We start from the raw sequence: 11813 nt of genomic DNA, 5'->3' as shown, positions 1-11813 counted from the left end.
TAGGGAAAATTAAAAGTCCAGAGAAGTGAAAACTTATCCAAGGCAGTAGAGAGAGCCAAAGTTAGGATAATATCTCCTTAGATTGGTTTTGGTTCCTGCTTGTGCTTGACCCACGTAGATCAATTCAGCCCCACACTGAGTGTTCCCATGTTAAAACATAAGAATTGAAGCTGAAGAAAATCATACTTTCTTGGGCCTCTGTGGCAAAGAAGCTGGACCAATTTGACGGAAAGTTTTCAGCGACAGGTTGCTTTCATTTTAATGTTAATTCAAAATTGTAGTAGAATAACCTGTGGCAAAACTAAGACTTTTCTGATCTTAGATTTGTCAAAGCAATTGGATTTAATTTGTATTGCTTTTGTATGTGAGGAGGCTTAGATACAGGTCGGATTTCAGGCTTTTCATGGGAGAACCCATGCTTAGCTGAAGTGTCTTCCCTTACAGTTGCTGTGACAGGGAAAGTCAAGACGTAGCAACCGTTCTGTAAAATGCTCATAAACTCACTTATTCAAATATTCTCTTAAGTTTCACTGGGTTAATTTACTCCAGTCACCCTACTGAACGAATCTTTAGCACAGTGTATTGGTAAGTGCCATTATTTTCTGTCCAACTGGAAATAATTCTAATGATTATCTGTAATGTCTTAGAACTTGTCAAAACCCCACAAAAAGGATGATAATAAAAATGCTTTTAAAAGTCCCGAGGAAGTTCGAGTGCCCTTCTAGCTGTTTCCCTTCCAGAAAAAGGGAGAGGAAATGATATAATCTGACCATATTAGTCATTTTAAACAGTTATTTCTTTTTTTAATTGCAACACTTACTAAACATAGGGGGAAAAAAAAAAGAGGTGGCTTTTGGAGAAGAAAGGAGGAAAGGGAGCAAGTTTCATCCCTTATTGCTCAGCTCAGCAGACTAAAACACTGACCTTGGGCATGATTGTTGGTATTAAGTGATGAATGTAACACTACAGCTACTTTCCACTCAACTTCCAGTCATGCGAGGTCAATCCTGGACGTGATTAGGCAGAACCTTTCCTTTACATAGAGTTTCCTTTAATATATACAGGGATAGTATCTTTACCACACTTGTACTTTCAGATGTGATCCGTGTGGAAACAGAAATAAACTCTGGCAGTATGCTTTGGCAGCTCAGTTTTGCCTGAATGGGACTATTAAGTTTGAAATCGAAATGTCCCCCTCCTGCCTTGGTCATAGAAGGGGTAAAACGTATTAAAGAATTACCCGATTAAACCCAGAACCCTGTCAGGATAATGGTCAAAGAAGGGCTTGACTGTACATAATAAGTGTAATTTGTAGGGCTTTAAAACAACAGTGAGGCTGAATAACCCCATGACTGAGAAAGGAGAGCTAAGGGTACGTGGACCCAGCGCCCAGATGTGCAATGGTTCATATTCATGATTTGCGTTAAGTCTCATCGGCTGAGAGCAGCAAAAGTTGCCAACTCATTTCAGCTAAAAGAATGCAAGTTGAGCACCTGCATATCTGTGAGGAGCTGCCTCTGAACGTCGGAGTTCCTCATCTGCAGAACAGGGGAGAAGCCTCTCCTCTCCTCTGCCATGGCGCAGCAGCAGCCTGTGGTGCGGCGCCCATTACTGTGCAGCCGTGAACTTAACCTGGAGGCGGGGGGAGCTCTGTGCCGTTTTGCAATACAAACAAGAATAGCAGGGCAAACTTAAACTCTAATCTTCCCTTTTTAATTGGCAGCTTAAAGTATTAAGGATACCAAGAGACAAAAAACAATAGGCTCTGGAGGTTGTGCAACCGAAATCCAGTTTCAGGGCTTTTCCGAGACCGAGGCCTCACACTAGCTCTGAATATGAAGGGGCCTGGCAGTCAGTGTGGAAAAGGACCATAGATGAAGAGGAGTTGTTCCTCAGGCTTGCAAGTCGCTCAGAGGCAGGCCGATTGTGATTTTGATATAATTATCTGCTGAATCTACTGCTGAAGTCCAGATAGTAACATGGGAAACAAAAGCAAGAACAGAAACACAGAAATATCTAAGCCAAGCCCCCAGAGAAAGGCCAGCTGCAAGTGAGGCAAGAGGAAAACTTCACTATTTAGGTAAAATGCATGGAATCCATTACTCCCAAAAAGATGTCCTGATCCATCTGAACTGATGTCTTTATTCATGCTTAAATCCCCAAGAGTAATCCATCAGCAACACCAGCTCCAGCTTACCCATTAAATCCTATTTGGAATTTAGTGATCAGCACACCAGGAGGACCGTGGGCTTCAGTCTCGCTGCAGGGCAAAGGAATAATACATTAATAAGCTTCTCTTCCAGTTGTCCAAACTCTGTACTGCAAGTAGATTAAAATATTCCATCAGTTTTGCTTCTTCCTAGTCAGTAAGTAACATCTGGTTAGAGCTAACTGGGTGAAGAATAAATACTGGATCTGTAACACTTGCTAACCAAATCAAATGTGAACGAAACATGTCAGATCGTAGTGTCATTCCATTTCAAGGGCAAGGAAAATACTTTCTTTGTGCATAACAGCTTTTATACTTTGCCATCAAGAATTCAGAGGAGAGACATCAGCTCAAGCTGTAGTACCATGTATGTTTTTAGGTTTTAATGAGCGAGTACATTTATTCAAGGTAAAGGTCGTTAATGGATGACATCTCAGTTGAATATTCTCGGCGAAATTTAATTCATTTAGCTATTCTGGTTATTGGACACCTCTATGATATTGATATAATACTTACAAGCACACAGATTAATAGAAAGAAGAGCAGTTTTGGGGCGAGTTGTGGAAAAAGATGCAGCTAAAATCTGTGAAAGCCTACAGCCCCTGGCCTACATTCTTCCTGCTTGTGTTGGCCTTTAGGCCATTTTTGTGGAGATGATTGGTGAGGAAGAGCTTTCTGAGACTTCAAGTCTCACAGGCTGCTGTAGGAACTTGAAAGATCCTCCCAGGAGGGAGAAATCTTCATGAGCTAAATGAAGATGTAGCTTTAGAGGAAAATTTTGCTATTTAGGTAAACCCCATGGAATCCATTACACCCCAAATGGTGTCCTGATCCGTCCATGCTGATGCCTTTATTCATGTTTAACTCTCCAAGAATAATCCATCAGCAACACCAGCTCCAGCTTACCCATTAAATCCTGTTTGGAATTTAGTGATCACACTGAGAGAACCATGAATGATGCTTGAAGGACAAGCCAGTTGTAAGGAGATGTGTTACTGTTCTCTGTAACAATGAGCTGATGAAGGTCACTTCTTTAAAAGGAGCAACATGATAGTTGATTTGGCTAGTGATTGTTACAGACCCAGTTTTTATTTTTCACCCAGTTAACTCTAACCAAATGTTAGAATTACTGAAATAGGAAGAAGCAGAATTGCTGCAATATATCAACCTAGAAGAAGAATTTAATGTAGAAGAATTCTAAATATAAATGTAGTTTAATGAGACTGGAACTTAAGCAGTTCCATTTTGTGTATTCTGCTAATAATGTTCTCTTTACAGGAATGTAGTTTGTTCTACTCCAAAAGGTTCTGCCTCCCCTGTGTCAATGAAAACCTAAAGGCCTTTCCTTTGGAAATACAAGAAGATATGGATAAAAGGAAGCCCCAAACAAAATCCTTCCCCTGTAAAAAAAAGGATACAAGAACATAAATACTGAAGGACCAAGAGAGACAGTTCTTTGGCTGGGGTTTCTCCTCTCTCCTTTTGGAGACTATCATGTTGCTCCTTTTAAAGTGACCTTCATCAGCTCACTACTAGACAACACAGGAAGACATTTCCTTACAATTGGCATGGCTTCAGACATCATCATGCAGCGATTGCAGAGGCAGCAGTATGGCCTTAAGGTGTTGAAGAGCCAGGAAGAAAAGAAAGGCAGAGAAGCCTGTTGTCACTATGTTAAACCCATGTAGTAAAAAACTAAACCGTGTATAGCACAGGAACCACGTTTTCCCATTTGTTACTTTTCACATTTGTGAAAACCAAGTTTTCACATTTGTTATTTTAATATTTTGTGTTCTTGACACTCCTACAGTGTTATGAAAATCTGAGAGATTTATCTGTCTGGCTTAATTCAGTATACATCCAAGAAAGTCAATATACACCAATGGTTAACTTAGTGCTGTCCTGATAAGATTGCAGTAGGCAAGGAATTCAAAGCTTTATTTTTAAGTCTAAAATAAAACTGTTATGAGAAAATGTCAGAGATACCCACAGAAGTATCTAGATTCTTCAAGATAATAATCTCAAAACTATCACAGCATTAACACTTCTGAAGGTAGGTGCTCTTACAATAAAATACCAATATAACAAAAACATTTTAAAAAGTAGTAATGAAAACATACGAGTCACTTGCACTTGCAGTCATTTCCCACTCAATCTTCCAGTCCATGTCAATACAGCAATAGGAGAGGTTAAGGACCCTTAATATGCCTAATTTATGCTTTACAAGTAAAGATTACTTCCTTTTCACTTTCATATCAGTTAATGTGGAAATAGAAGAATTCAGTTAATAAGCTCAATTCTTTCCTGAGCCGGGCAATTAAACTGCAGCTAAAATAGGGATTTCAGAAACATGGTTTCAGTCAAAAAAGGATAAAAAATTGTTAGGGAAACAGCAGTTTGTTTAGCTCAAAAATTAGCTTTACAATTATCTGTGACTTAATTACAAGGAAGATTTAGGTGGCATTTTTTTATATAAAACCACTTGGTCACACACCTTAAGGATGTGTCTAGAATGCTCCCTGATCACCAAGTCAGGTTATTTACTCAAGCTTTTGTTGGTCATTGGTTCAGAACCTGCTAATACCTTGGTTAACATCTCCTATTTTCTCAACTCTTCCATCCCTATCATTTGTCATAGGTCAACACCTAAACTTGATCATTTTAGTAGAATGAATCATGTGTCTGTTAAAAAAAAAATCAACATGATTTCAATGAGTTATTTTTAGTTCTTGAGGACATTTGAGCATCCTAATTTTTTTGTTGTTATTGGGTTTTTTTGTTTTTTGTTTTTTCCCTCCTGAACCTAGTATATTGGTGTCCTCTGTTGGGGAATGGAATTTCTTGCAGTTACTAGAGGAGCAATAATGGACCTACTAGTACCCTTTTCAACCTCTAGGTGTTTCAAGACATAAAATACATATACATCTTTAATTGCAGGAAAAAAAGATGCATGTTAGAAGTCAACATTTCAGATTCCTTTTTGCAGTAACAAGAGACTACACTTTCACAGACAGTGATACTAAACTTCTTAAAAATGGGTAGTATCAAATTTTAGTTTCATGTTAGATCCACCAACTCTAAAAGTTGTAGTCTATCTTCTCTGAACAAATAACAGAGGCATATCCTATACTAAACTCACAACTGTAAAGAGAATGAGAGGTGCTAGAAAGAGAATCACAGTGGTTTTCCATCTTAAAATTGTAGTCTTATAGTCAAACTGACAAAAAGTAACATAGTTATGCAAGTTCACATTCTGTGTTTATGCCAGCAAACGTCATTCTAAAACATTTTACTTCCTGTATTTCACAATGTTTGCAACAGGTTGTATCTTAACTCATAGCTTGAAAGTAGGTTTCAAAAGCCTGGCTAGCACAGTTCTATCTAAATAAGAATGTGCCTTTGGGTTGTATGACATGCCAGCCTGGCTTGGGACTGGGAGAGGCACCCACTAACTTGCTGGGAAGGATCTAGTGTCTCTGAGCTGTTTCCCCTCCTGTTCAACCTCCTCTGGGCCCTTTAAGAAAAATGCAGTTAACTAACTCATTTATTCATAGTCATTATCTTTGCCATCATGATACGATGGAAGAATCACTTAAACCCCACAGAAATGACACTACCTTGAAGTACTTGTAAACTTCAACCAGAGAGGGAGTAGACTCAGTATTGAAAGGGAGCAGAATCTGCCACCACAGGATTTTTAATTTGGCCCAGTACAGCTCATTTATTTAACTCGAGCACAACAGACAAAGCCAAGGTAAAGACACCTCTGCTTCACAGTTACCTGGTTACACATACCTTTTAGGGGAAGAAAAGCATACTTCCAGCATGTACCACAAAGTGGTTCAAGGAGCCCAGGGTCATCAGATGTGTTCTGTCACCTCTGGTACAGGCGTTAGGGAGAGGCGGCTGACCTACAGGCAGCTTGCTATTTCCTGGAATGACAAAGGATTATTATCTGTGCCCAGCTGTTAAAACATACTAAAAATGTATTCCACATTCTTATATTCCCATTGAACATGGGCATTATGGTCTGCATATCATAATGTTTTGGCGTATATGTGATTTCGCAGGCCAAATGCCATCATGCCCCAACTGACCAGCCATGAGGCCTACTCGTCAAGATCTTCAGAGCCTTGACAGTTTGGTTTCATCAGGTTCCCCGAGTATGTTCTGCTGCTCATAATCAGGACCTCAATGCTCCTGAGCACAGCTGATGAAGAAATCTAATTCTTTACTCTTTGCTGTAATTTTTCTTCAGCGCTCTTTTACCAGCGTAATAAATCCCCGGGTTCTTGAAGGAAAACAATTATCCGTGACATATCCTCCCAACTGATTTAACTGAAACCATACTCATCGAATTAGTTAGTGTGCTACACTGCTACATGAAGTGAATTCGGTGCTTGCCAAATTCAACAAACTTCTCAAGGTGATCATACAGTCAATGAGCGTGGATGGACACAGCAGACAAACTGATGATAGATAGATAGAGATATATATATATAAAAAAAAGATATACATTACATATGCAATGTATATATGTATGTTACACACACATTCCTGATTTAAAAGGTGTGTCTAACAGTTAATCTGTAAACATCAGCACTTTAAAGATGCTTCAGATACCATTCCATCTTTAAAAGGTCCTTGCAATACATGCAACTTATTATGTAGTAAACATACTTAATACAATTTGTTAACAGATACTTGATGCTAACCCAAAAACTCTGGGCACCAGTCCCACCGGGGTTGCTTATCTGCTCTTGTTCGCTACTAAAAATCAGCATGACTACTCCTCGGTATGAAGTTAAGCAGCTAAGTGTTTTCTGAAGCAGGCCCTTGTACGCTAAGTTAAGGCAACATCATTCAAGTTCTTAATTAGAGTAGAGCAGCACAAAACACACGTTCACACCACGGGTACTATCGTGGCAGGAGCAACGAGTGTCGCCGGTCCCAGGTGTGCCACCACCCTGCCACTCCCCCGGTCCTCATTCTGCAGACGTTCACACGAGCATCGGAAGCGGCTGTACAAGAGCACAGAACAGAACTACTTTCGTCTGCGTGAAAGCTGTTCGTGCGTGCACGGCCCTTGAACAAGGGACTCCGTTACGACTTGGCAGCCGCTCTGGATAATGTTCAAGCGGTGGCCAGCAGAGGGTAACCAATACATTTGTCTCAAAACCATTACAGTGAATTATTTTCCTGGAAATAAAAGATCGGCACAAGTCATTAAATTCACTTTTAAAAATACTTTATTTTTTTTTAAAACCATTAAGGCAAAACCGTATTTCAAATGAACTGTGTTTACATTCAATCTTAAAGGGTGACTCTTTTTTTCTTTTTAAAGCACGTAGGTTCCTACCAGTCTTAAAACAAACACTATGAATTTCACCTCTTACTTTTAAAGGAGACGGGGGGAAAAAAAAAATCAATGTAAAAAAAGAAGAAAAATGTTTAGGTCAAGTTTTTTCAACCTAGATCAGTAGGCTGGTAACATTTGAGAATGCATCATCATATTTAGCTATATGTAATTTTTACATTCACAAGTGCAAGAGACTTTGTCTTTCCCATAAATCCCCATGAGACCAGGGCCTCCATTCTTTCCTGAAAATGTCATTTGCATTGTTCTGATGGAAAGAAACTTGGGAACTTGGCTTGAATTAGTGGTATTTTACTGGGAAACAAGCATTCCATGAGAATTAGGTTTGACTACTCCCTGCAAGAAATGTCTGCTCTTTGTGAGTTCTGTATTTACTGTAATAAAAACATAGGTGACTGGGAACAATGATCTGTGTTTTTTGGGTTTTTTTTTCTCTTTCATATTGATATCTTGATTTAATTAAAGACTTGTTAGCTCTAGTGATTAGAGTTTGGCAATGTTAGCAGAAGTGTGCTTTTTTGTGTCATATCTGATAACAGAAGACAATTTAGGACATGATAAAGGGTTTTAACATAATGATGTAATTAAACTGTTGTGTTACATTCCAAAAGAAAATTCAGAGCAATTGTTTGTAAAAGCTGCGAAATAGCAGGAGCAATATGAAATGCAGCTCATCCGAGAGGCTGATAAAACAGACTTGGTCAAACAGTTAAGATGGGTGTTCTCGTTATAACCTGTAGTATTAAAATGTCAATTACATTTGTTATTACTAAAGGAATAACTAACTCTTAAGCGTCCTTCCACTGCTGAAACCAGAGGAAAGCATCTGTGGCTACCGAGACGGAGCCGTGGGTTCACATACCCACCTATCCCACAGGATACACTTCCCGGGGCAGCGGGATGAATGATTTGATCAGCAGCAGCTCCCTCCCGCTATCCGCACAACCTGCGGCTGGCAGAAGAGCCGCGGCAGCCCGCTGGCGGCCCGCCCGGGGCCCGTCGGCCGAGCGGCGCTGGTGGCGAGCGCCTGTCGACACCTGCCTCAACACGCACGCGGCACCGCGAACGACTCTGCCGGGAGCAGGAGGGCAAAGGCACCGTGTCTCCATGAAGGGAACCCTACGCTACCGTGTGGCAAAATACACCTGGAGCATCTGAACGTGCCAGAGGTAATGCAGCGTGGATTTGAACAGCATTCTACCTGGTTATTTGCATATGAATCATCCAGCAGCTGATTTTCTAACCTTCTTACAGTTCCTGTTGCACATCACAAACAGCTTATGAATGTTTATACTGCACTCCTACGCAGTAGGAGTAGAATGCAGTACCTGCATGTTGCCAATATTTCAGTTAGTTAATATTTTCCCATACCACCCTTTTTTTTTTTCTTTCAAGTGTAAAGAATGCCATGAAACTTCTTGCATTGATCATAAGGCTGCGTCTTTTCCACAACAGGGATTACTGTACCTGCATATCCAACCTGAGAAAATATACCAAAATACTTAAAGACAACTTTAAGTAAGTACCTTATGGCTGATCTTGCGGTCCCTATTTAAGGCCCAGCCTGTAACCAGATTAATCGCTCCTGTGCATGCAGCCTATCCCCTGGGCAGAGGCAACTCATCTGAGATTGAGGTTCTTGCAATAGGAATTCTGTTTTGAAACATCCTTGCAATGGAATCCGACAAGATCAACTAACAACAATAAAGGAGTTCAAGAGGAAAAAAAAAAAAAACCCAAAAAAAACCAGCTTCAGAAGCTGAAAAAGATTTAAAAATCCTGTAAGCACATTAGAGAAGAAAAAAAGAGGCAATACCCTTGCCCTAGGATAGGTTTAGTTAACAATGAATTTGTATCACGTATTTACAGTGCAATGTGACATATCTCTTAGTACCTTTTACAGTTTTTTTTCATTGCTGCCTAGGAGATTGAGAAAAGCTGTAGGTTACCACAAGAAAGTCCAATAGATATTTTACAAATACGACACAAACATCTTAGCAGACAATATACCTGTGTGGTGACACTGACCAAGTGAAAATTCCGAGTTGCAGCGATTTGGGGAAATAAAATTTTTATCGAATACAAATGAAATGCAGTAAGTATAAATCATTGCTGGAACATTTGTAATACGTTGTGCTTGTACTAGATGCTATGTTTTGACTACCACAAAATAAAAGGTATACCTTTAAAAGGTAACTTTGTTCCTACAGCAGGATTGCTGTAGGCACAGATTGTCACACCTGAATCACAAGACACAGAACCCCTATGAACAGATTCTGAATTAATCTCTACTTAGAATCATAAAGGGAACACTTCTATAGAAAAGTGAGTAATGGCATTTCAGCATTTTGTTTTGCACTGCCAAATGACATATTTTAAAATACATCTATAAAAACTGCAGATCAACTTCAGTGCAGGTAGCAGGAAACAATCCCAAATATACATTGTTATTTCTCAGAAACCACAAATCAGTTCCTCAAAGATCAGTAATGGAGTACTAACAGAATCTAGCTCTTTTTCACTCTCTTTTCAGACTTTTAAGGAAAATGAACTACTGCCACTGTAAAGCAAAGATGAATTTAGTTCTATAAACTATCTTTTATATTGGTGAACTTGAGTTAAAACATTAAAAATACTAACTTGGTCTTGGGATCACAGCTGTTCCTCACCTAGACTTTTATTAAAATTAAATAAAAGGAAGTCTATGTTCTATGTGAAAATATATTTTAAAATTTGGTTACATTTGTCAATACGAAACACTGATAAATTGCAGAATTTGTGATACTTCTTTCACAAATGATACAGTAATAAAGACCAGACAGGAATAAATAGCAGTTTGTCTTTGACTTCAGGCCCATCATCCTTACCCATAAAAGTAAATCTTTCCTCACTGTACAAAAGGGTTCAGAAGATAAAAGTATGAAACAAATATTTAAATTAAATAATTTACATATTTTTTCTTAAAGCACCTCTGTAATAATTTAGTGAAAGTTTCTATCTTGCAATCATATTCTTGTAGTTTACAAATTGAAACATGAAGAAATGGTATTACATTAAATTAAAAAAATCCCACAATACATAACAATACCAATAATCTTAGATCAAACCCATATATAATTTAAATCTCTAGTAAAAGAAGGATAATAAAGCTGATTAACCTAGATTAAAAAAAATTATATTCAACTGATTATCAAGAAAGCACTTGAGATATAAGCAAGCACCAGACACCACACTACACCTTAGATTTCAACACTTACTAAAGGATATGGGTTTTCAGGAAAGGACCATTATTTGTAAGACCTTATGCTTAAGCAGTATCAAAACAGCTGCATTTGTTGAATATAGTTGTAGATTTTCAACTAAGCAACAGGGATACTTTTAAGGAGAGACAGAGCTGAAATTGTTCCTCTTCAGACACACTACCAGCAGCTACAGTGTCATCTTCTCCAACTGCTTTGTCTGAGACGGTGCGTAAGTCATCCAGACTTTCCATTAGAAATAAGGATGAAAAATTCAAAGTTAATAGTATGTGCCCCAGCTCTTGTGATGAATAAATCTCCCAAGTTTTAGCAGTTTGAATAAACAAACAAATGTTTAGATGCTTATTATAAGCTCTTTGATTTGCAAACTTGTGCTAGCTCTCTCATGAGAACGGACTTAATGCAACAGCTGGTATTTCCTAAATCTGTGTGGGCCAGAAATAATGCAAAAATACACTCTTTGGCAACACTTCAGCTTTCTAGCATCTGGCTAGAACCAAAGCACAAGGCACATGGAAATGGCAATTAAATAAAAAAAGAATTTTCTTTTAAATGCGAAGAAAGATTCAATTTCTGTAAGTGAAAAACATCGTCTGTCAATTTGTGTTTAAAATAAAAGTGGGATTCTGAAATTTAAAAAGGTACAATGTAGCTGATTTTTTTTTTAATGGCATTTGTGTGCTGTTACACTGTAGAGTACACTTTTAAAGAAAATATTTATGAAGGAGATAAAAATGAACATCAGATTTCCCTAACACTTGACATAAAACCTTCCTCTTCTTTTTTTCTTCACCTTTGTCAAAGTATCTAGAGCATCCCAATAAATAAAGAAAAAAAACCCCAATGACCCTAAAAAATGGGGAAGCAGTAGGTTTGCTGAAAACTTCAGATGTACCATTGTTCCCTAGGATTTTTCTCTACCCAGCTGTTGTCTCTTGTCGTAAGCTGTTTGTAGGTACCTGGTTGC

The 11813-nt window shown here is 38.6% G+C and overlaps 1 protein-coding gene across 1 annotated transcript in view; it reads left to right on the top strand.

Moving 5' to 3' along the window:
- The window catches only part of CDPF1 (cysteine-rich, DPF motif domain containing 1), an 8553-nt gene extending 4916 nt beyond the window's left edge, over nt 1-3637 (top strand). Inside the window, exon 3 of the mRNA XM_010290611.1 lies at nt 3488-3637. Within this exon, the coding sequence (XP_010288913.1) occupies nt 3488-3637 (150 nt within the window). The remainder of the gene's footprint in view (nt 1-3487) is intronic.
- The last annotated feature ends 8176 nt before the right edge of the window (nt 3638-11813 follow it).

This window comes from Phaethon lepturus, unplaced genomic scaffold (genome assembly GCF_000687285.1).
Source record: "Phaethon lepturus isolate BGI_N335 unplaced genomic scaffold, ASM68728v1 scaffold44657, whole genome shotgun sequence".
Lineage (NCBI taxonomy): Eukaryota > Metazoa > Chordata > Aves > Phaethontiformes > Phaethontidae > Phaethon > Phaethon lepturus.
Note: the sequence above shows the minus strand (reverse complement) of the source record. Positions and strands in the feature narration are given on the sequence as shown.